The 26,396-nt window shown below is 40.4% G+C and overlaps 1 protein-coding gene across 5 annotated transcripts in view; it reads right to left on the bottom strand.

Moving 5' to 3' along the window:
• The window catches only part of fmnl3 (formin-like 3), a 37,265-nt gene extending 11,677 nt beyond the window's left edge, over positions 1-25,588 (bottom strand). For all 5 annotated transcript variants that reach the window (XR_013282322.1, XM_077512957.1, XM_077512958.1 and 2 more), the window contains exons 1-13: positions 25,116-25,588; positions 10,615-10,698; positions 10,443-10,523; positions 10,281-10,357; positions 8,125-8,208; positions 6,443-6,589; positions 4,917-5,025; positions 4,688-4,764; positions 2,958-3,051; positions 1,706-1,780; positions 1,524-1,634; positions 1,292-1,441; positions 110-211 (exon numbers count right to left, since the gene is read on the bottom strand). Coding sequence is in view for 4 of the 5 variants with exons in the window: in XM_077512957.1 (XP_077369083.1) it covers positions 110-211; positions 1,292-1,441; positions 1,524-1,634; positions 1,706-1,780; positions 2,958-3,051; positions 4,688-4,764; positions 4,917-5,025; positions 6,443-6,589; positions 8,125-8,208; positions 10,281-10,357; positions 10,443-10,523; positions 10,615-10,698; positions 25,116-25,229 (1,305 nt within the window). In the remaining variant the exon portion in view is untranslated. The remainder of the gene's footprint in view (positions 1-109; positions 212-1,291; positions 1,442-1,523; positions 1,635-1,705; positions 1,781-2,957; positions 3,052-4,687; positions 4,765-4,916; positions 5,026-6,442; positions 6,590-8,124; positions 8,209-10,280; positions 10,358-10,442; positions 10,524-10,614; positions 10,699-25,115) is intronic.
• Between the last annotated feature and the right edge of the window lie 808 nt (positions 25,589-26,396).

The following is a 26,396-nucleotide window of genomic DNA, read 5'->3' on the forward strand; positions in this document are numbered from 1 at the left end:
TCATTTGCTATCGCACTGATTTAGTGAAATGCTTCTGAAAACGATCTATGCTACTTGAGCCTTTTAACCTATGAGCATTAAACTTCCGTCAATATGACCTCCAGCTTACCCGTATCGCTTGGAGATCTTTATCCTTTTGGAGGAGCATCTTTTCCAAGTCAGCCACTTTCATCATCGTTTCATTCTCAACTTCCAGAAGCTTCTCGGTCACCTGAGAAAAAATACGAGGAGGTGAATTCTACATTCACGGCAGCAGCTGCAGCATCATCTATCCCTCCCACGCTCCCGTTCACACTGAGCATCATCAATGAGAAATATGATCCATCCAGCCAGCAGCATGATGCAGCAAGCGGGTGACGCAGCTTTTTATTTTGAATATGAAAAGACTGCACATGTTGCGCTGGAATTCAGCCTCGTTCTCCCTCATCATTCCGGACCCCTGAGAGCAGAGTTTGTTATGAAATTCCTCCAATGATGTCAGGGCTGCCCACGACCTTTTCCATGTGTAGACGGACTTTGCAAGGCAGTGTGGGATGCAAAGATGGACGGAGCCAACATGAGAACAATATTAGGATTGTAACGTGCATCATATTTTCCAAACTTCTCCACTCCATGATTACGTAAACCACTTACAAAACCAAAACACTGTGCATGATAATTACAGCGTTGGAGCAGTTATGTTGCATACTGTACGTGCACAGCAAGGTTATTTTAGTTAACTAAAACTAACGAAAAAACTAAAATTCATAGAACAATTTCGTTAATGAAATAAAATAAAAACGAAAATGCTTTTTAAAAAACAAAAACTAACTGAAACTACATTTTATGTTTAAAAAACTAACGAAACTAACTATAATTATAGCAAAAATGTCCTTCGTTTTAGTCTTTGGTAATTAATTTAATGCATGAGCCTTTGGGGGTGATTTTAAATGTTATATCAAGTAGATTTATTTTGAGATTAACCGGATTAAGGACGATGGAAAGTGACGTTATCTAGCAGCAGCCAATAGAAAAGCACCTTCAGGTGACATTTTAAATATTGCGCACAAGTAATCCACATAAAAAAATAAATAAAATAAAAAACTAACTAAAACTAATACTGAAACTAAAATTAAACTAAAACAAAGCATTTACTAAATAGAACCATCCTGAAAACTAATTAAATCTAACTAAATTTAACAAACAAAAGTCCAAACCAAAATGAAAAATTCCAAAACTATAATAACCCTGGTGCACACGCAGCCGAAATGATCCTAGCTCGTTGGTGGTTTCGACCGGTCGGCGCACTTACATGAGACAGGTGCTCCTCCAGTTCCTCCACCTTTTCCAGTGCTGCATTCTTGGTCTCGGCATCTTCCAGCAGACCACCCACGTCGAACACGTTGTCCAGGTAGGCCTGGATCTGCACCGACAGCTTGTCACTCTCGGTGTGTTTACATTTCTGAGGGTGGTAAACCACATCACATCGTTAGTGATACTGAACTGAGCGCATCGTCTTCGCGTTATCTGCTCCGATCGTTTACCTCCAGATAGTCGTCCAGTCCTAGCTTGGTGAATTCAAACTGCAGGTGGACTCGGAAGTTCATGTCCTCCACTGAGTGGACCACAATGTTGATGAACTGCATGCAAGCGACCTGCATCCCGAACAAATACACGTTTTGATGCCAGGCACAGCAAAATTAAAAGAATGCAAAGCGGGTCTTACCATGAAGTCGATGTTTCCCTCCTCACTGCGGAAGAATTCCATCAGCCGCTCGAAACGATGCTTCTCCTTACACACCTAAAAAAGCCAAAGTCTTACCTTTCTAATATCAAATGATTTGTATTCTAATCGTGATTAGGTTGTCATATGACACTGAACATAATAAATTAGAGGCCAATCTGCACATGGAGAACAAATATTGCCAAGGAAATCTGCACAACTTCACCAAGAACCATATATACAGTATTTTATATGGAAAAGCTGACGCATGACTATGCATAATTTTCTTATTTGCCCTACAGTTCACTACACATTTTCGATTGTATTTTTATCAACACAATTCAATTTAAATTATTTTTTTTGCTAAAGGAATTGATTGGTGAAAGCAATTTTACTTTCTAATGTTTACTTATCATCAATCAACACATTAAAAACATTTTAACATCAGTTACCCGTCTGAGAAGCTGCGAAGTGTTTTACAATTTCTCACCAGTCATAGCAAGGCAAAAATAATAGGGGGCACAAATATTCTGGCCAAAAATACCCTTGAAAAGTATAAACAAACAATGGCATGTTTTCCCAGTAAATTCTTTTGCTATTTTTTTTAGGGCTTAATCAAATAAAAATGAACGGCCGTTATGAACTACCAGTGGAAGGATAGCTTCTTGAAAATGCTCAGAAAAATTTAAACTCTTGCAAAATACCACAATTTAAAAAAAATTTCTTCTTTTGATGAGTGGGCTCATTTTCTCTTTCTGCCGTTTTTCCCTTGTTTTGATATTTAGATGTCTGAGCAGGAAGACGCTCAATCTGAATTTGTAGTTACTAGTCTACCATCAGGGAGTTGATCCGTATTATTGTTCAAGGTTGTCGCGCATCTGGTGTCCTAATGAGACAAATGACCTCTGACAGGTCGCCACTGATCTTCCCTTCCACCCTCTGCGGAGGTGACGACTCAACTTTCATCCCTCCATGCTGGCCCTGCAGGCCTCCGTGCATCTTGGCTATGTGGTGCCATTCACTAGCCTTTTCTTAAAATGATCAACTGATGTGTAACAACCGATTACTCAAATGTACAAGACAGCGAGGTCATTCTAAACATCAAAAATAAGCTTGGACTTCAATGATATTTGGCTACATTTGCTGTTTTAAGTCTATTTCCTTTGCATTTCATCAACAGGACTAACCAGGTCAACTTTTTGACTGAAACAAATAATAAGATAGCTCAAATTGCATCGAGTCGGGCTTTGGGCACCTCTTTGAAGTTGTCAAACGCTGACAGGATGATCTCGTGACCTCCTCGAACGAGGCAGACGGCAGCCAGCAGCTCGAGGACCAAAGCTTTTGTCCTGAAAGTGGGGGGGGCACCCATTAGGACAACACAGAATTTCAAAAAACAAGCACCAAATCTCAGTTTCAAATTTGTAAAGCAGGAAAATTCATCCTAGACTACAGGAATAAATGTGTGTCAATCTCATGTGGTGTATGATTGTAAGCCGAGTGCTGGTCTTGTGAAGTGATCAAGCACTGACTGACTTTTCAGCACTAATCTCCCTTTAGTAAACATTTCACTGGCTGTCTGCTTGGACGCTTTCTGATTCCTACTTCAGACAAAACGTGAGGACCATGGAGAAAGGGAGGCATATCATATGAACAGGTTGCTGCTTCTCCCCCAGGGGCAAATCTTGGAAATAGGAACTGAACTTGTAAAGCTAACAGTCCAATGCAGAAAAATCCTTACTTATAAAACACTTTCTGTAAATTGATATTTGCCATAAATAGTGGAACAGCTGCAACATTTTTCACCTTGGAAAACAATTTGGTTAGATATATACTACAGTGTCACAACATAAAATTATTAAATTAACCTATGTCGTCAATATTACACATTGTTGTTCACTACTGACTGTATTTGATTCCAAATGAGCAGGATAGTGACTGTGTTGCCAGTTGTGAGATTGCACTAGCTGTCAAATGATTTTTTTTTTAAATCAGATTAATAACATCTTAGAATTTTGATTAATCACAATTAATTGCTCAACATTTTTTGCCCGCCAAATTTGTCGAGCACCTGTTATGTGTTTATTCTTTGGACATTTGGCATAGTTCGGAATTTTTGACATAAATCTCTATTTCATCCTCACCTCCAGTGTGTGCGATCATCACTGACTTACCCCTGACAGCGTTCTGTGACACGAGTTCTGGTCCGGTGTTGGTTCGAGAGGAAAATAGTCCAACAAGTTGGCTGGGTCACCTAAATAAAGCGATTAGTGTTCAAAAGAGTGATACATTTGCATCACTAAATTCCTTTCTGAAAAAAGTCAGACGCCATTACCGCCGGGCACTACTTTTATGTTCGTATCACTGCGCGGCGCCCCGTAGACAGCTGATCGACGCGCTGCAAACAGCTGATCCGTGCGCCTTCCGCCTTCGAAAAGGCAAACAACTTGTAGATTAGTGCGCGTCTATCAGCTGCATGCGGGGTGCCGCGCAGTGATACGAACGAACAGAAAAATAGTGCCCGGCGGTAATGGCGTCTGACTTTTTTTCAGAGTTTAGTGAGCAAAATGTATCACTCTTTTGAACACAAATTGTTTTTCGAAGAAAAACGCTTTATTTCCGTGACCCAAGCCAACTTGCTGGACTATTTTCCTCTTATCCAACAACAAGATTCATGTCAAAAAATCTGAACTCTCTCTTTAATGCATGTAGTTATGTTTATTACTCAAACACAACCTGTGCTACCTTTAACGTTACCATCTGCTGTCAGCTAAAGGATCATCTGAGGTCAAAATTAATAGTGTGATTAATCTGCGTTAATACATGATTAATGCGATAATTATTTGTGATTAATTAATTAGTTAACGCTTTAACTTTGACAGCATTAAATAAAATGATGAGGAAATAAAAAATGTCTAAATATGCCTTTGTTTTGTCGTATTATATACAAGCACACCAAGGTGATGTCTGCAAATCAGTTCTTACCGTGAGCTCTTATTGTTCAAACTGAGAGCAATTTCATTGACCGCATGAGCGTGAGACATGACCATATTGAAGCCGTACTGCATGAAGAGGGGGAGAGACAGACAACAGGATGTGGTGAGACAAAAACAGGGTATAAATGCAACACATCACAGAACAGGAAACATACACGTGTCATGACTGACAAATAAGTAACGATGTCTATATGAGCCTTCGGGTCACTGTTTGATACCTGGTAGTTCATAATGGCTCTCAAGCACATGATGCACACATGCACGTCATCCTTCTGGCTGACAAGTCGGGAGTTCTTGATGGTTTTGCTGCTGGAGACTGAGCCGTAACTGCAACACATGGTGAAAGTTATCACACGGCCACGATGTAGCACTTCAAAGATGCTTTTTCATAGCGCTGCATGTCTGATTTATTCCTCCACATTTATTTTTGCCAGTCACATGACGCTTGTGTGTGTCACGTGCTGAGAGGCGTGAGCGAGAATGAGGTCTGGCAGAATTAAAAGTCAGAGATGGTTTTTGAGGTTACCAGTGCATGATGGGAGATGCCTGCTTTCCTCGCCACTGTCAACAGAAAGTCTGGTAATTATGTAACTGACTCGTACAGTCAGCATGTGCACATTACATTAGCAGCTTGTGCACTATACGGGCGGATTCAGTTTTATTTCACATTTTTAAATCCTTTACTACGAATATATTGTAATTAAAAGCGACTTCATTAGGTACATATGGACATTCTAAACATTCAAGATTTCTTGACAATAATATGTTAAATGTGACCTCAGTAGTCTAAACATACCATTCTGATTAATATCACATTTGTGGAATATGACTCATAAAGCAAAATATAGCCATTTCATCTCAGGAGGCGGCCATTTTGCCACTTGCTGTCGCCCTAAAATGACATCACAGTTGCTCAGGGCTCAGGCAACAACCAATTCAAAACCACCAATTAAGCCGGCCATGCCCTGGTCCAGGCTGTTCATTCCGGGCGCTTTGTTTCGGGGTTCGTTGGCAGCCGGCGCAAAGGGGGACTGTCCATCAATCATGGCCCCTCCCAGGGAGCTGGGAGCGTACGCGTAGCTGCTGCTGTAGCCGGAGCTCTGCGGCGTGCCCGACTGTCCCTGAGACTGTTTTCTGAAGCTGAGCTGTGATTGGTTGTTATCTGAGACCTGAGCAATTGTGGTCATTTTCACTCGACAGCAAGTGGCAAAATAGCTGCCTTCTGATACTGATGAAAACTGCTGGATTTTACTGTTCAACTTATATACCACTAACCCAGAATACCGTATTTACACTAGTGGGGCTGCATAGAACATATGTTTGCCAAGAAAAAAAATGTGGGTTGAGGAATAAGCTCATAAGAAAATGTATGTATGTATGTATGTATGGATGGATGGATGGATGGATGGATGGATGGACTTCCCCTTTAATAATAATTGTAAATGATATTTTAATGGAGAGGGAGGTCTGGGTTTCCCTCCTAAAGTTGCTGACCCCGCGACCCGACCTCGGATAAGCGGAAGAAGATGGATGGATGGATGGATGGATGGATTGTAATGCTTTAGCTGGACCTTTTATCAGTGATGCAAAACTCATATAACTGACCACGCAAGGCCTTTCCATAGCCCAGACAGCACCAGTGCAACAAAATAGCATGCTGATGCATGCTCACAGCGCACGTTAGTTTCGCAGAGCAAGTCATTAACAGGTAACAGCGGACAGAAGCCAGCTCAGCGATACATACCGGAGGACAGACTGGCGGGCCGACCGCACCAGCGTGTTGCAGAAGGGCTGAGTGCTCATATGATGCAAATCCTCTATGGACCTGCTCCAAGATTTAGCCTTGTCCATGAAGCCATCCTCCCCATTCTCCAGCCCCTCAAAATCCAACCTGGGCCACACGCACACAGGCAGACAGACAGACAGAGGCGCAGCGGGGGTATAGACAAGATGCAGGGGGGCCGGTTAGGTGAGCGAGGCAGAAAGGGGGTCATCACGAGAACATTATACGTGCATGATAAAGCTCAGCAAAGACGAGTTCTCTCATTCAGGTAAAGCTTAAACAATACACATGACAGCATTGGGACAAAATCTTGGGACACACAATTTAACCAATTAGTTCATCAGTTAGTGTGTTAACGAGAAAAACTTGGGGCCTCTTCGGATTGTGGCCTTTGCTCAGAAGCTTTCATGTCCTTTCTTATCTGAGCGAGATGGCCCAGAAGTACTTCGAGCAGTCCTTCTTAAAAAGGGGGGCGGGACCCCTTGGGTGCAGTGTGATGCAACCCAGGGAACATGCTTTTTTTGTTTTGTTTTGTTTTGTTTTTTGGCCGCACTAGAATATAGTGTAATTACACATCCACCCCAGTTTGCTCTCATTGTCAAACAGTGCGCAAGGAGTATTACTAACAAAAATCTAACTGAAAAGCACAAACTTAGAGGCAAGGTTGCTTAAATTCTAAAAATGCTTAGGAGAGGTGCCTCAATGCCACCTTCATTCTATAGGTTAGTCCTGACCAACCTTTACAAATGACTCATAATTGTTTACCGCAGCTATATTTAAAGCAACAACAGGCCCCCAATGAAATTTACCAACTCTACGTGGAAATGCTCACGTAAAGAAGCAAAGGAAAGTAACTAGAAATAATAAGCGACGAGTCGTAAGTTACAGTATAATGTTAAAATTAGACGACATTCTGATATAACCATAACCATAACTTAATTCATAAGAAAAAGAAAGCTTTACATTTAGGAAAGACTACTGGGGCCAGATTGTTGGTGACAACCTAATTGAAATAAACCTGACAATCACACATGGATTAAAGGAGCACATATTCTTAGTCTTTCCTCAGAAAATGGAAGTTTCACACAACTGACTTACAACAGCAATACTCGCCATCGCGTTATGACGGCATGGTGTTGATGACATTTTCCAAATAGATTGAGGAAAGGTTAGGAGACTTTCCAAGAGGCCCTTTTCGTGATTTGGACAATTCTACGAATATGGCCCAGTGAGCAATGCAAGTCCACATTATATAAGGACATAGTTGAATGAGCTTAGTGTGGCGGAAAAAAACCCCCAAGCATTTAGAATGAACTTTAACAATGATTGTATCCAATCATCATTTTCCCATAGAAGAGTAAAGAGCAATTTTCCAGTTAGTGTACTGACCAGGTGTCCCAATACTTGTGTCCACATAATGTACTTTAGTGTGTGTCTACATTCAGCTTGCCAAGTATGCATCAAGGTAAACAAACACATCCGAAGAACGCAATAAGCCCACCACACATTTTTTTTTTTATGCAAAAGCAGCTCATTAGGCCCTGCAGGACGTAACGTGCTTACTCAGCGGCTGCAGCCCAACCCAGTTTAGGAAAAGTTCATGGCAAAAATCACGAGGCGCGGCCGTGTGTAAAAATACTCACATGACGGCACACTGGGCGAAGGAGAGGTACTCCACCAAGACGTCAAGACCTCTGTTCTCATCGTTGAGGAACTCCCTGACCCACCTATGACGTGGAGGGAACACAGAAGGTTCAGCAGGGCATAAAAATCAAGAGACAAACATTAAAACGTGCAGAAGAAAACATGAATGCAAACTTTTGAGTCTCTTCTTCTCCAGTTAAATATGTATAATTAGGGTTCAAATGTGATTATGTGGCCATTTCCAGTAATAGCAATTCCTTTTGTGGTCCTAATGTATTATCCTTTGCGTCAGCTCTGAAGGGGGTCTCCCCTTCCCTGACAGGAAGACCTTGGCAAAGATGGAACGGAAAGCAAACTAGGACAAGGTCTCCACTTTCCACCCAATTGAACTCACATATTTATGGAAACAAAACAAAGAAATGATCACTAGATAGACGGGAAAAAATGTGACGGGAATATGTTAGGAGTATCTGGACTCAGTTCAGGATTTTCTTCTTCAAACGCAAGCATTTTGTGTAAAAATGCCCTAAAATAGAACTAAATATTGGAATGATTGCTGGAGATAGACAGGAAAGCAAGCAGGAGTGCTGGAAGGAAGGCGGGCGAGGAAAAGGGAGGCGAGGGATGGAACAGAGGAAACGAACAAAGCCGTTTAGGTGAAGAGGAAAGGGGGGACGGGGGGGTTGAGCAGGCGGGCATGATCATTGGTTTCCTGTCTACAAACGCCCCCCTTCTTTGCCTCTGACCCCGTCTTCGCACACCAACTCTCCCTCCACCCGGCGGCGGCTCGCTCACATTTTTTTTTGGCCATGTCAGGAATAAGACTCAGACACGGCAATAAAGCACACAAGCCCATCCACACGCTCGCCATTCGAAAACGATCCCACCGTATTCCTCTTCTGGGAAACACATTGAAAGCATTTTTCTTTTTTTCTTTTAGTCAGACAAACGCTCTGGAAAACTTGAAGCCATCTTTCTACTTCTGGAATCTCAGCAGCAACTCTACAGTGCAAAGGGGCAATATCCCAGCAGATGGCACTGTTTTTCCTAACTCCATAACATTTATAGTAAATACAGAGCAGCCTCCCTATCCTTAACATTGGGTCCTGAATATGTTAATTTAAGAAATGCTGACTGAATAAAAAGCCAGCATGGCTCTTATGTTTGCAGATGCGGGTGAATTAGAGGAGCCCAGAGTTCAAAGCAAACACGGTGAAGCAGCATTTCGCTGTTATGCTGCAGATAAATGAACTAAACTGCCAACAGAAATTAAATCAGCATGAGTGTCAATATTATCAAATTTAGGTTAAAAACGTTGCATCCCCCCATACCTTTGGCTTTGAGCAAAGGATTTTAAATACATTACTGTACATAAACCTACTTTTATTTTCTTACTTTTAAATGTTTGTTGTTGTTTTTTAGCCGTCTGTTAATGTTGTACACTCTTTTACTAATTTTGGCAAGATACTTCTATTTTTTTCCTGCTTTACTTCTGAATGTCATTAGCTGTTGTTTGTAAATGTATTTGGGAGTTGTGTATTTGCTTGTGTGAAGCACATCGATTTGCCTTGTGCATGAAAAGCTATATAAATAAAAATGCCTGAAGATTCACAACTTAAAACACTTGATCTCAAATCATCTTTTGGCATGGCTATTATAAATAACCCAGTAATTTTCACAAATAGTAGTCGTTCTTTGAAATACAGAGGTGGGCAACTTTTTTGTGATAATGGCCCATGATTGACGGATGCCCGCCAGGTACTGCAGCACATAATTTTAATAAGGTAAAAATGGAGCTAAAATGGTTGAACATGACGGCTAAACTAATAAGAGTAAAATGTGTAAACTTCCAAAATATCCTTGTGTGTGCTTTTCTATTTTCAAAGGTTCACCGGCCAGTCTTCCTGTCCTTCTGGCATACACAACAAAGCTTCCTGTTCAACACTTCATGGGGGAGTGGACGCGGCAACACAATGGCTACCATCTGGGCATTCTGAGGCTCTGCCTTATGAAGTGGAGCTGCAGAGCTTGGCAACTTCAAACAATGGGAGGGAGATCCGGGCACCAGAGAGAGCAAAGAGGGGAAACAATACTCGGCTTTCCTTTAGCTTTACACAGTAATAAACAGATGTGGAGCAGGAAAATGGACACTTACCCAATGTGGTTTGTCCTCAAAGATATCTCCAGCTCTCTTAAAACTTTGGTAGACTCTTGTACCCTTCTGCGGAACTTCTGAGAGACACAATGAAAGCAGTGTTAATTTATGTACACTTCGAGCTAGCCGATTGGATGATTTGTTGTTGAAAGAGTTCCCAACCTTTCTGGTGACACCGGGGTCTAAGTAGCCTCGTATTTTCTGGATGTAAGTGTGAGGCGGATTCTTCACTTGAAACCTTTCCTGTGTGTCAAACAAGATAAATGCATGTGGTTTTATTTGTTCATTAAGTTGAGTCTACTGAAGCCGTGTGTATGTGTTAAGTCCAATGTACCTGGTCACAAATCAGGTCCCACTTCTTCTCATTGTCATACTGCCTAAGGAGCCGGGCTTTGTCTGGAGGCAGGTTCATAGAGTTCTGAAAAAAATATGAAGTGCGCATAAAAATGTTAGCGTTAGCACGTCAGGCACATCGACGTCGGTTTAACTTCAATTGGTGACAAACATCTCAAACACTTTTAACACGTTCAAAAACATCCAGAGAGCTGTACTGTACAATAACTGTGGATTATGGAATTCTAATTTGAACAATTATGGTATAATTTGGAAGATTAGAAGATTTGTTTAACCCTGACTCAATGTCATGGAAATGAGTTAATTTATTTTGAGCCCTTAAAAAAAAAACAAAAGGACTGAGAAAATTGGATTCTACTCCTCTTGTCCATTATCGACTTTATCTTAAATTACCAAACAATACACAACATGATATTTAATCTAACTGGCTACGTTATTGTGTTAAAACATGATGGCTGTTGTGTCATGAATAAGCTATTGTGTTGAGGAAAATACACAGAACATATTTGAGTTAATGTTAAATCTAACCCAACACTTACCAGTAAAGTCATATATGTGTGTTAATTTTACAATTTGTGATGACTGAGTGGGTGGCAGGAACTTTATAGGCCGGCGCTACCAACGTAAGAGCCCAATTTAAATTTGGGGGACTTTCATGATGATCTCACTTCCTGTGTTGACATTCAGCATCCTACCACAGGAGACGGCTCTCAGTCTCAGTGCGTCTCAGTATTGAGGCCACGCTTGCCCTTTAACCACCACAACCACAATCAGAACCTAGAGCCGTCATCTAATCCTGCAGTTAAAAAAAAACAAAAACAAAAAAAACACACCACACATCCCAGGGCAGAAAGTTTGTATTGCTAAAGTTCAACTCAAACTGCTCTCATTTGTGTTTGAAGACATAGGCCTACAATAAAAATGTGACGTAGTTGCAATAATAAGAATAAAAGTATTCTACCATTGGCTACAATGATCCCAGAATTGAAATAGAGGTAAGCCATTTAAAGCTAAAAAGAAAAACTCTTCCATAGTAAGAAGCTGAAGTTTCAAATTCAAGCGGAACTCATTCACTGTCGTCTTCACGATTCAGGAACGGGGATTGTGGGTGCGAGCGAATCTGAGCTCTACTGGTCTTATTTTATAAAATGAAGTTCACAAAAAAATCCAACTTATAGTCCACTGTGACTTGTGTTTTCTTCTTCCTTTTCTTCTTGCTACTTTTTTCAATGAACAAATTTAAATTCTGGAGAGACTTATAGTCCGAAAAATACGATATAATTCAACTTATAAACAGAATTTAAAGTGATTGCCTCTAAGAAACTTTAATGTTTGTTTGCACTGGTATCCTTTTTACATCTACATCAACAGTGCCCTCATGAGCAAAACCACAAATGACCTATCAACTTGACTCTTAACCCGTGACTATAAAACACAGCCTCAGGTCTCAACCATAACACACTTATGTGTGAACCCACGATGTCCACGTAGCTGGTCAATATGTGTGAATGCATATGGAAAAACACATGTTCTCATGACAGTTACGGGACTATCCCATGAGAGCATTTTCAGCTGATTTTTCCGCATTGGAACCACATTGCCCGCTCATGAATCACGTTTGTCTGCTGTGAACCAAAAACACATGAGTGCATCGCTTTTGCTTCCACATACACTCACAGGTTACTTCATTTGGTACACTTGCACATGTAAAAAGAGCTGCATTAATGTATACATTTCAAAATACGATTATTATTCTGGTTGTAATTTTCTGTGGTTTAGTGCACCGTACTGAATGATGTTTCTATAAGTTTTATAAAGCTACAGAAGAGCATCAATCAACAGTATTATCATTGCAAATGCAAATTTTAAACACTGATTAATCATCATGGATTAGAAAACATTCATGCTTAGTAGTAAACACTGTCAAAAGATAGTAATAGAACAGCTCAAAATTACATTCATGTTTAAAAGCTAAAAACCGCTGGAAGCTACCAATGAACAAAATGTTGATAAATTGAGTTTAAAAGCCACACAGGAGAAAAATGAAAAAAGAAAAGCAACATGCATACCAGATGGCCAGAATTACAGCAGGAATGTGTGGTGTTTATACAACTAAATTTGATCACAACTTGCTTGTCTAGTCTGACCCCACTCCTCCTTTTTTAGGCCTTCTGGGAAACATCTTACCTACGACTATCTCAGCATCTTGCATGTTTATCTTTATCAATATCTATGAGCATCGTTAACAGAAGGAAGATCTCATGTGTTGTTCAGAGAATACATGGACATGGCATTAACATCATCAGCAATATTTTGGAGAAAAACAAAACAAAACATTGAGCAGACACATGACACACTTGCACCGAGTGGATTTGTTTAATGCCACCCAGATTATGTAACACAAGACTGATCAACGAAAAACAAAACTCGATTAAATCCAGATATCAGCCCCTGCATCTGTGCAGGCCTGCAACCGAGCTGTTTGTCTTGTTTTCTTAGCCAGTCATGCATACTAAAAGCACAGGCAAAGAGACAGAGGCCTTTTTTTGGTACTTGCTTAATTCTGAATAAGTGAAAGGAAATAGAGCAGACACACAGAATCGATTGAGCAAAACAACATCTCATACACTCTTACTGGATTTGATGAACAAATAAGTTGGGTGTGTAAAAGCATCGTGTCTGCATGTGGGTGACATAGAAGAGTCATAAAACACTCTAATGGCCTTTCTTACACTGTGTCAGTTAAGGCCTGAGGCGCAGATGTGTGTCAAGTTAAACAACTGAAATGGGCGGAAAATAACAATAACAAATTTAAGAAGGTAAGACGACGAGGTCAAAAAGCAGAGCGGATATTTCCTCTCAGACCTGATAGATGTCATTTCAGCCAAGTAACTGAATTTAGCTAACTTCATTTTGCTTTCTCCTGCAGCAATACAATTCTGCACTTCCTGTGTTTATAAGAAGCTAAAAAAGAAGCAAGGGAGCGAGCAGACGTGCTTTATTTATTACTCGGCCCATTTTAGAGGTAAAATACTATACAGAAATGTGAAAAATGTTTGCCGCTTGTTATGCACTACCCACGTATTCTCCCCCAACGAGGCCCTTCTGCTCTGACCTGACTCCATTCAATGCAAAGCTTTGTTATGATTTGGTGCCGTGCCATTCCCATCCTTTGACATTTGAGACATTTTTTTTTCTCCTTATAGAAAATGGCTAACAAAAGCTGGTGGGCAGGGTCGCTGTTTGCCCGCAGTACTGTTCTGAGGAAAATCCAAGTACAATATGCAACCTGATGAACTGGTTGGATTAGCGACAGTATCTTCTTCCATCTCTGGGGCCAATCTTGTAAGCCACCAGTGGACATACTCGGGAGACACAACCCTAGATGCCACTCTTTTTAAATATAAGCTAATACTTTTCCCACTATTTATACAACGTAAAAGGATACCAAGTACTTAATAAAGACTGAACCACACAAGAGTGCAAAAGTCTAAGGTCATCAAAATATTTGTTATTTTGGCACTGCTAACCATATATAATTACTTCTCCGGCTCTTTATTAGTAAAATACAATTGGAAAGTGCACACATTTTTTGGAAGTATTTCGTGTGATTGTTTATTAATATATAATGAACAGTACGTACATACATATATTGTATAGCATGCCATGCAGTGACAGTGATTGGGTATGGCAATGTTAATGAACTATTATCTTGTTTGGAGTCAACCTGTGTATGGCGTTTTACATTGTTACAATGTTATATTTACTTTGCTAAGATTGCTAAGAGGGAGCTACGTTTCTGTGTTAAACAATAACTTCAACTGGGAGTGGCATTAACAACTTTGAAGAATTGTTCACTATTTGTCGAATTGTTGCTTGTTATGAAGTGAGTTGAGCGCGTGGCCATCAGACAATACTTGTATGCCAATCCAACCTGCCCCCAATTCAAATGAAAAGTAATCGGTCGATCGACAGCTCTTATCTTGATAAAGCTTCTAAGACAGGTTTCGTATCTCAAAGCACCAATGTAGTAGAATTGCTTATAAATGAATTGCTGTTAAAAGTTGGCTGGAATTTCTTCCTGGCACAACCCGCAAACTGTGAGAGAATTCTGCGAAGAGGGTGCAAAGCCAAGCAGTGGATTAACGCTTGTTGTTATTGGCATTTGGCACTTACATCACGCATTAAGAGTGACCTGAGTAGTAAAATAATGACATCAGACAACTCCGACTGACCAGCATTAGTCTCAATGGGATAAGGTGATGAGATATCAAGTAATGCTCAGTGCAGGAATATGGAAAACAAACTGGTGAAGGAAAAAGTTAGGTTTAAAATGTCAAGCAGTTGAGGGGTTCAGGTTGCCGGGATGGGTGTAGACTTCAGGTCTGCAATCACGCTCAGAACCCCACTGAGGGAAAAGGTGGGGGTGTAAGTCCTGCAGCACAAATGGTGACTCAATTGGGCAAGTCCAATTGCCCTGACCTGGACGGCTTCCTAATCCGAGCTGATTTATGACATTGCCTGAGCCGACTTTATGACCTTCAAATCCCGCTGGAGGAGCCCAGAGAGACGACTGGAAAAGAGGGATAAATGTTTTCCTACAGGATCTTTCTCTATTTTACACTTGGATAAGGGAGAATGTCATCAACGTATGCCAAACTAAACCAAGCTCTCTTCTACAGTCGATCCTACTGAAGGTTTAAGTGCCAGTTGATATCATACAGAAAGATGGTTAGACCAAAATCAATCTTTTCTTTTTAACAGTGTTTTTACATGAATAAAAAATAGTCAGCTAAATACCAGGACAACTACTTTAGGCTTTGTTTTATCTTTAATATTGCACAGACAACATGTCCACCAACAGTATTTTACGCTCGGATTGCGTACAAATTGTTTAGTCTTCTGTTGCCTGCCTATTTCTGAAAATGTGTGGGATATGATTAAGTGCTGGATACATGATTCATTTGCAGTCTGGATATGGACCTTAGGGGCCAAGACCCCTGGACTCTGGAAGGAGTCTTAGAGTCTCCAGCAGTCTTCAATAATTCCCCCCAAGGAGATATATATATATATATATATATATATATATATATATATATATATATATATATATATATATATATATATATATATATATATATATATATTAGGGGTGTTAAAAAAATTTGATTCGGCAATATATCGCGATACTACAGCACGCAATTCTCGAATCGATTCAATAGGCAGCCGAATCGATTTTTTAACATCCATTTTTGATGGAAAACTATTCAACAAAATGTCTAACTTTCATACCTTAAGCATGGAAGAATGTTATATTAATGGAACATTAAGCCTTAATATTTCATTTCAATGCTGTTCTAACATGAAAAATGTTACAACCTGTTTGTTAAATACAGTGGCTTACAGTTATAAAACTTCAGATCAATAAACAATACATTTTCATACAAATCTTACAGTATACATGTACAAGTTTACTGAATGGTATTTTCTAAATTTAAGTAAAAAAAATCACAACAATCGACTTGTAAATTCATATCGGGATTAATCGGTATCGAATCGAATCGTGACCTATGAATCGTGATACGGATCGAATCGTCAGGTACTAGGCAATTCACACCCCTAATATATATATATATATATATATATATATATATATATATATATATATATATATATATATATATATTTTTTTTTTATTTTTTTTTAGGACACCTGGGAATTGTTTTAGATTGTTTTATTGCTAGTTTAACTAATGTTTGGACTATTGTCCTTGAGTAAAAATGCACTCTTCAATTGTTTATTTCCACGCCCATAATGGCTCTTAATATATTTTTACAGTGTGCTGCTGGTGCTTTATTACAGTTGGAAACACAAAGTGTGTTTCCTTTTTCTCACAGACTAGACGTAGTTGTCATCAGCGTAGAGGGAAAAGAGTGGGAGGCTACACTGTTCACGATCACGACAGAGCAGGTCAGACACGGACCCAGACGGCCCGCTTTACCCCAAACAAATGCCAGCGTCTGCTCATCAGGGTGGGTCCGGAAGCACGGATGGATCAAGGACCTCAGATAAAGACAACCGTACATTAGCTCAGCTAGTATCTCTATTACACAGGAGTGGTCATTTCTTTAATTGCAAGCATTCACAAGAGCTTTCTCTTGTAAAGCATGATTAAGAAGGTAACAGACCAAATGTCTCAAAACATTTGTCCTTATAAAGCAAGTGTAAATTGCCTGTGAGGCAAAAAAAAAAAAAAGAAAAAAAAAAGCTGAGTTAATTCCTGCCAGGAAGTGGAGCAAACAAGGAGACAAAGAAAACAGGTTAAATATGGGGTCAATTAACTGAGCATATATTAAGCTTTCAAAATAAGACAAAATAGTGTTCGAGCTATGCCAGGGTTTCCTGGATGTAGTTCAGCTGGAGTGCGTCTCTGGGAAATGAAAGTTGGACAGAGGAAAGAGACATAAATAGCAGCATACGCCCACAGAAACGCACCAAACCAAACCAAACCCCCAGGATGACAAACGTGAGCGGTGACGTCAACTGTTCAGGTGACTGTCAAAATGACATCACACATATGAAATAATTGGTCCCTACCATATAAATCATGCTGGCTTTTTATTAATGAACGTCGGTGACATTGTTTGACTTTCTCTTTTCCGTTGAAACACAAAGCGCTGCGGCCGTTGTCGTCACACCGCTGCTTAGACTTCCTGAACATGGCAGGAAATCAAAACGTGACCTACATGACTTTTGTCAGGTTTGTTCTAAAGCTGCAGCCTGTAATACGACCGCATGCGTCTTCGTACATAAGGCAGAACAATGTGCAAATGAATTGTGGGTGTTTTTTCCCCAAGAGTGTGAGAAAACACTTCCCGCCTTTCTCAGACATCCGATCGGGCTATAGCTGTTTAGATTGGTAATCTGAACTAGGTGCAACAAAGCAGGAATCTTACACAAAGATGCTCAAAGACGGTAACCAAAGATGATGCTGCTGAGAGTTTCTATTTTGCCTCTTGATGTTTGTTTGCAAACAAAACACTGGAATACTCGCAAGCTTATTGAGCAATCTGTTAACAGTTCAGACCAGGTATGTCATTTACATGCAAATGTGGAAAAGTTGACTTTGCTACCCTACAAGGATAGTTTTAGTGTGATGTCAACTAGTTGCTAATCACGTTTTTGGCTTTATGATGAGAGAGAGCAGAGCCAGATGAGTGCACTGAATAATGAGTCCACCATCTTGTTTAAATTGTCTTCTACTTTTGCATGTTCAGCTTCAGTATGGTGAGGCAGGAGACTAGTAAAGGAGAAAAAGCACACAACTTTTTGGCCACTACCTATCAAATTGGAAAGAGTGGAATTATTTGACCACACACTAAGAGCTTTATGATTATTTGTATTGTCCACTCATTTGCTGTGATGCTTATTATTATTAGGGTAGCGGATGTACTGGAGAAACACTGCAAATTCATTCATTCCATTCCATTTAATGATTTACGTTTGTTAGATAAGGTTTGTAACTGAAACAGTATAATAAAAACTGTTTGTGCTACAAGAATGAAAACATCTTTATTAAACTAAAAATAGTGAAATGCACTTGTGTTAAGCATCGTTCAAACTTTCGACATTCCAGAAAAGCAGAAATAACACAATGGAACTCCGTTCAAATGTTTTGAAGCCTTGATCGATTGTTATTCTGGGAACACTTGATTGATAATGATCATTAATCACCAATTAGAAGAAGTATCTGCTGATTTAATGATGAACTAGTCAATCAGTTAGTTAACCCTCTCAAACACCCATCAGTGGACAAATGGTTCAAAAGGATCTTTTCCTAATAAGCGTTACAACTCCACTTAGCAAGTGTGAAATCCCCATTGAATATGCATCCAAAGACGACACCGTTTACAGCTACAGGGCCTCTTTTTTCACTTTCTTCTCACATATCCATCTCCTCAATTAGATGAGTGGGAGAACTTTCTCTCCTCATAACATTTTATTTTACCATCAAATGGACTTTACACTTTCTGGCCTCTCACGACAACACAAAGTGGGTTAAATGGTATATTTATTTGTCTCTTCAAGCTATAGAGACCGTTATCATCACAAGACTTCATGAAGGCCAAGTGATAAAGAACCAAATATCGTGAGCTGACAGTCCAGACAGAGCCAGATGTTCATGGAGCTCTGAACGCACTCTAAGCGAACCTGAAAGGCAGTTTAGTGAGAGGCCTTTAATCAACTGGCATCCAAAACCATGGGAAAAAAATCAAGAAACATGAACAGAAGCATAAGGGAATGAGTTAAAAATAACTGCAGGGATTGCTCCTTAATCGGAGAAAGGAAGTATTCCTTCATTCCTGTGAGGCCGACATCCTGTTTGTTCTCCTCTGTGCGTCCATGCGGGGCTGAGGGAAGCCCCCGCCGACGGACGATTTTCACCAGGAATGACAGGAATGCAGGTACATGAACGCCTCAATTACTCATGTCGGCCACGCTCTTTGACAAGCTGCCCAGTTCCAAAAAAAAAAAGAAGAAAAAAAAATCAACCATGAGAGAGGAGCAACAAATATGTGTGTTGGAATACAAGCCAAATAATTCAAAGAGGAGGTATCACAAGTGGTCCATAAATAAAAAATCAAGTGGCTTTTTAAATTTGTGTATGACAGTTCTCACTAAAAAAAAAAATAAAAAAAAAAAAAAAATAAAAAAGAGCGAGTAATATTTACTTGAAAAAGTATTTTCACTCAGAAATTCAAGTAAATTTTACAATGAGAATTTTGAGTACCTTTTACCAGATTATTTAAAAAGAAAAAAAAAAGCTACTCATGGGTTAAGGAGCAAACGCACATCCTTTAGGTTGGGAGATAGCCACTCTACCACCTGAGCCATGCCGTTGGTGCCGTGCGTTAGTATATTGATGGTGTCAGGAGGAATCCTTCTACCTCCAAGGCCTGTTTTTGGTCTCATTTTGGACACACTAGCATAGCAGTATAGGGGCTAACAGCAAGAGTGGCACGGGTCAGGTGGTCGAGTGGCTGTCTCCCAAGATGAAGGACACAAGTTCATTCCTCAACACTTGAGTAATTTGTATTTATTTTTAACCGGCAAAATGTACTCAAAACTCTCCTTGCAGAATTTACTTAGAATGTGTGAGTGGAAAAACTATACTAAGTCTTTTTCATTACTCTTTTTTTATTTTATTTGTATTTTTTACAGTGCACATTGGAGGGGAAAAAAGTGTACACGAACACAAAGGGGCACGAGGGGGATGAGGCCCCTTTACTGAAACAACACCGACTGACACAGTCCCCATTGTACTGGGGAGGAAACCATTTCTCCAACCTGCTGCCGTGCAGGGTGCAGAAGCAGTAGAGCAGTTGACACCCTCCACATATGCACACGCACGTGCATCTCGCAATTACAGACTTGAATCATGTCAAGCATGTGTGTGCGACTGTGTTCCTGCATGATGTGACTGAGCCTGCACACAAAGCCACACATGTTGTAAGATAATTGCAGACATGTTGTATCTGCTCAGTCGTGCTCTTTAAGTTGACCTCTGCTTTCCAAATAACTGCAAGGACAGAATTACAGAAGCACTAAAACTACCCATAAAATGCGGCCCACTTGGGGAATCGCAGCCTGAGGGTGCTGCACAGCCAGGTGGACGGCTAAAAGCCAGAGTTAACTGCATGCACACAACTCCCATAATCCCTCTCTTCCTTCGAGGACGCGGCGGTGGGTGCCTGCGCCAGATGTACGCACAACAGGCAGAAAAGAGGAGCACAAGTTGTGCGTGTGCGTGAAGTCGGGGGGCGCGGGGGGAGGGGGGTTGAATGGTAATAAATAACACTAATCTACGTTTATGCTCACTAAACACTTCTTGCATCTTGACTTCATTAGTTCCACTTATCAGACGCCGCAGCTTTCTTTGGATTTGAAGAAGCAGCAAGTGAGTCACGCTGTCAATGTTGAACCTCCTCATGTGGATTGTGCATGATGCAACTTGATGTCAGCGACTGCGCTGTTACTGGAGTAGTGTGACCAATCAGTTAGGATGCTCTCAATAGCAGAAACTAAAAGCGTTCCCATGTAGCTCCCTCGGCAAACAATTGAAGACGTGTGTGCTGCTTAAAAAAAAAGGGGGGGGGGGGAAGAAAACGTTGGTAAAGTCATTACCACTGAGAACAGTGGCAGGCGGCCATGCAGTTCAAAGAGAAAATGTCCCTCTCTGAGTTCTCCTGCAGTTTCAGTCCCGACTAGACCGCAGGAATCCAGTGGTGGACGGACGGTGAAAGAGGATCCGATGCCAGACGCGCACCTTTGAAAGTGCCACCCACTCCCCTCACATCGTTTTCATAAGCGCCGACTCATATGGAGAAGCTTATTTTTGAGCCACAGCGGGCTCTGGGAATGTGGAGGTAGGAAACACTGACTGGGTGAATGAGCCAGAGATTGTGTTTCAACTGAGGAAGTGAGTAAGAGTTACCAACGTATTGGAAAAACTACAAATACTACTGAGCTGTAGCCACAACTAGGGATGGGCATACTCATTGATAATTGATTGTTGATTTGTTCCGTTTTGAATCAAAATGGAGTAGTGGCTCACTTTGTTTATGATAAAAGTTGAAAACCACTATCGTTGGGTAATCAGAACATATTACTCCAGTCCTAAAGGCTCGACACAGTCAGAATAGACTAAAAAAAAAAAAATCTGCTACTGGTCTATAAATCACTGAATGGTTTAGGTCCTGAATACATTAAAGAAATGCTAATTGAATATAAACCTACGCCCAATTCACAATCACTGCGGAACGGACGCGGAGCGTTTTCTGTACGGCATCCGCACGGACTGCAATTCGCACAGCGTGCCTTGCGTGTGCGGAAATCTGCACCCATCAGACCACAAGATTACGGGGGTTCACGCTGGAGAGTTGAGTTCACGCAATAACAACCGTGTATATAGAGTCCTATTTGTAAACAATATCCATGTTTGCCTGTTGTCACATCGATATGCTTTTTGAACATTATTTCTGGGAAATAATGGCTATTTTACCATGGGTGAGTACGTTTTGTGTTTAGTGTTATTTTGTCATGTTTAATTTATTCTGAGCTAGTTATTTTATTTTTATTTTTTGTCTTTTAAATGTTCGACTCATGTCATGCTACGTTAGCTAGCTTCCCCCCAGCCCAGGTTTTATTTTGAAATATACCGGATTTACCTTGATACCGACTTCCTGTCCAGCTCGTATAATTTCTTTCTGCTTCATGAAAATTAAAATGCGGAATCCGGAAAAAATATAACACATGCGGAAACATTCCGCAGTGCCGCATCTGTTCCGCATACGCACCAGACTCGAATTCTTTCTATTCTTGCGGCGTCCGTACGGCTGCCGTACGGAAAACGCACCGCGTCCGTTCCGCAGTCAGTGTGAATTAAGCGTAACCCTAATAGTGATCTGAGGTCTGCAGACTCGGGCCAGTTTGTGGAGTCAAGAGTTCAAAGCAAACATGGTGAAGCAGCATTTAGCGGTTATGCTGCAGACAAATGGAATAAGCTGCTCTAGCTGTTTCAGTGGCATTTTGATCAGAATAATCATGGCTGGAGGAGCTATGTCAGGAAAGTTCTGGGCCTGGTGTCTCAAAAGCTATAATTCAAATCTAAACGAAAAGTTTTCAACCTTGGACTTAAACCCCCAGAGGCTACGTCACTTTCCCAGCCTTCTCTGCCACAACCTCATGCAGCCCTCGCAGGATTCTCTGCAGCTTTTAATCGTTACGACGATTACGACATAATCGTCCACGTCTACAAAATGGGTCCCCTGGATGCACCGCATCACATGAAGCCAGGTCGTGTAATTGGGGAAGTTGGTTCCAGCACACTGATGATTTGTTCCACAAATCTTTGGATCCATGGAGGTGTACAGTTTCACGCTGCTCCAAATTGTTAAAATGGATTGTTGTTAGTTTACTTGTAGTAGATCGTGCGGTTGTACCTAATGAAGTGTCCAGTGAAGAGAGAGAGAAGAAGACATCGCAAATCAAAGGAAGAAAAATGCCAAGCAGCTGTTTCCAGCCACAGAAGCGTGGGGTGAAAAGAATAGCGAAGACAACAAGTATTCAGTTTGGCCTGCATTTGATTTGCAGGAATCAAACTCCTCCTCTGCCGTCTACTGCGGAGGGGTCCTGCTAGAGTCATTAGGGCAGCAATCTTACTACAGCGAGCGAAGGCTGCTGCACATATGACATCATTCTGGGCTGCTGTCATCCCCCTGGGAGATCCGTATGCTTTTGTCCAGGAGGATGGGCAGTCACAGTGGATGCGCACACATCCCGTTCACACCAGAAGACCAACATGCAACAGGCAGTGTGGGGGAAAACAGCCAATGTCAAAATACCCTTTTCTGAACTTAGTGCAGCTGCTTTGATGGCAGCTACAAAAACATACAGCAGGAAGCAATCTGCTTAATTTAGAATATTTTGGTGGAAGTATAAAAAATAAAAGCACCAAACCCATTGCCAGATTAAAGAACAGCGACCTTGTCTTCCTGAAAACTCACATGAAGAGCCTCAATTGATGTACATTTATCTCACAGGCAAGAGGCGAGCAGGCCACCATTGTTTGATAAGACGACTAAAATATACAAGCTTGTTATGCTTTCCCACAAAGTGAAGGAAATGTCGCTCTACTAGGGAGCAGGGTGGAGAACTTGCGACAGAAAACACAACATAAATGTTGAGTCTACTGTCGTCCTGCCTAGAAATCTTTACTGGGTGGCTGCACATAATAACAGTGACAGACTTGGAGTTGTGAGCGTACGTGCACTTTGGTGATAAATTTGAGGATTTCAAGATTTGTTTGCAGACGCCGCCATGACTACAGACGGACGTCAAACCATCAGTCACATGCAAAAGAGAAGTACAGTAATGAAAATGACTCAAGCGGCGAGTCTTGCCGCGTTATAATGTGTCATCTTCGCTTTTGAAAAACTTCAAGCAGGTGCTCAGTTAGGTAATTATTTTATTCTTACAAAAAGTATGTTATTTTTTCTAGCCTTTATCTTGATGTCTAATTTGCCAGATGGCGTAAAATAGTATGAACATAAAGGTGTTTGATTATTTACATCAAAGCTGCAAGATCAACTCAGGTAGACTTTATGAGGACATTCACTTCTATGACAAATAAATAGGGCTGGGTTCAAAATATCGATATATTGATATCGTATCGATACGCCTTTTCATATCCCAATATCGATACATAAAACCATGTATCGATATATCGACCCCGCCCACAACACACACCCCTCCCCTCAACCACCACTGGAACATTTGCACAAAAACAACAATGTGAATGTCGTGTCGGTGTTTTTTTTTCTCACTTTTTTTACATAGCCTGTGCTGTGGTTGTAAGTGATTTAAATTATTATTTATTGTTGGGTTTTTTTAAGGCCATGTTAAATAAAACAGAGTGTTAATGTAACTGCAATGGATTAAATTCTTAAAGTAAATAATATTCATATTTTTACTGATGCATAAATTACAGCAAGAAGTTTCTACAATTTTCAGCACTGGTACTTTTGACTGTCTAAAATAGGTGCTGCATGAATTCCTCAAATGAATCGAAAATCGTTGTGAATCGTGAATCGAATCGATCCTGGAAATCTAAATCAATACCCAGCCCTACAAATAAAGGCAGCCAGTCAATTTAAAACAAAAAAAGTTACAGAAAGGGGAAACAACGTGGAAATTTATTCACTTTGTCATGAAAAGTCGAACACCCTGGGGGAAACCAACAGTGGAAAAAAAAGAACCAAAAATGGAAAGTCCTTTCATTTTGTAGAGGCCCACAAACTTCACACTGGATGACAGTGTCAGTTGACAGTAGAAGTGGGTGTTAACTGAAAGCTCATCATTACAAGAGCTTAACTTCTTTGTGATGAATGTGTATGTGTGTGTTGTGTGTGAGAGAAACGGGGAGCGAGAGAGAATGTTTTTACATGTTTAGCCTGCAGTACTCACGCAGATTGCAGTGATCTGCTCGTTTTAATACGGTCCCATCCCCACCCCCGTGTACTGTATACAGTACTTACAAAAAAAAAAAAAAAAAAAACACCCACCAACCCTTCCCATTTGTGCCGCGCTGCGTTCACGGTTTCAGCCAAATGCTGAGTTGTCTGACTTTTGGGGGAGACAAAAGAACCACAGGAGAGGAGGGGGTATCACTGGCGTTATACGGGGCGGGACAACACAGGTCTCCTCATTTCAAATATAAATTGTTAATAATGATTAAAGACAAAGACTATTTAGTTTCATTAGCCAACGTTTTGTATGTCTTTTAGGTACAATAAAGGGCTCAAGAACACACGTGGGGTGAACTACAACAAAGTTTTTACGCATTCAACGTTAGTGTCATTTTGATACTAATATGAAATGGTTCAAACAAATAATAATAAAATAAATAGCAAAATAACTCACCAAAACGATAGCGAACTTCTCCTCCAGCTCGGTGGGGTCCGGCATGGGCACCTTCAGGGGCATAATATGATGCTTCATCTCCGACTGGCCGTCCACACTTTCAATATTACCCATTTTTGTTGTCCCAGCAGTGTCGTATCCTCTTTATTATACACTTTGCAAAACTGTTTTAGATTAATCCAAGCCACACACCAAAAAAAATCTCCCAAATATTCCAGTGACGTGATCAAAGTAATAATCCAAAAGATCCACTTCTCCCATGTAGTAACTGACAGTGCAGTAGTCTCGCTTTACAAAGTCCAAATGCCATTTATTCACGCGTTTGCAGTCCACTCTTCTTTGGTACTGTTTTCCGTTCCGGGCCCAAGTTTCCGCTTTTCCTTCCACGGGTATTTCGCATCTAACTTTCAAAATCGTGAGCAGCACTTGAGAAGTTGCTGCTTGACTTTCTTTCTTGGCTCCGACGTGTTTCCATTCATTATTGTTGTGTGATCCTGATTAGGCTCCACAAAGTAGGTGGGGCTTCTTGTGTCGGACACACCCCATGTTGCCGGTGACAACAACGCTATTGGTCCAAACACATGTCAATCACGCCCCACCCTGCCCCCTCCTACCACATCTGTAGCAACAGTCCCCGAAGCAGCCAAGCAGCTGGTCACAAGATAGGTAGCACATTGGCGCCACCTTGGTGTAGTTTACGGTTATTGCACTTTACCATTGCCGTTGAATACTGTACAGTTGGAAATCCCGGGTATTTCCGAAGAAACAGGCTAGATAGATACCGAAAACCATTAACCCTAAAACACTTTAACACATACATATATATATATATATATATATATATATATATATATATATATATATATATATATATATATATATATATATATATATATATATATATATATATATATATATATATATATATATATATATATATATATATATGTATATATATATATATATATATATATATATGATAATTATATAAAAAATTATATTAAAATTATGTTTATTATAAACTAATAATTCTAATACCCCAGCCAGACAAAGTCCTTAAAACCCTTGCTATAATTATTCCCTGACAAAAAGGAACCATCTCAATGACTTTATTGTAATCGACAAGAACATTAATCAACATTTAATACCGCTTACCATTTTGTCTGTAAGAACATCTATACAGATAAAATAAAAGATACAATTTTTATCTTTATTGCAGCCTTCTCAGCTGACACCGACAGCAATGCTATTACAACTGGCTTCATTTTCATCACAATGCGC

Source organism: Festucalex cinctus, chromosome 2 (assembly GCF_051991245.1).
Source record: "Festucalex cinctus isolate MCC-2025b chromosome 2, RoL_Fcin_1.0, whole genome shotgun sequence".
In the NCBI taxonomy this organism is placed as follows: Eukaryota; Metazoa; Chordata; class Actinopteri; order Syngnathiformes; family Syngnathidae; genus Festucalex; species Festucalex cinctus.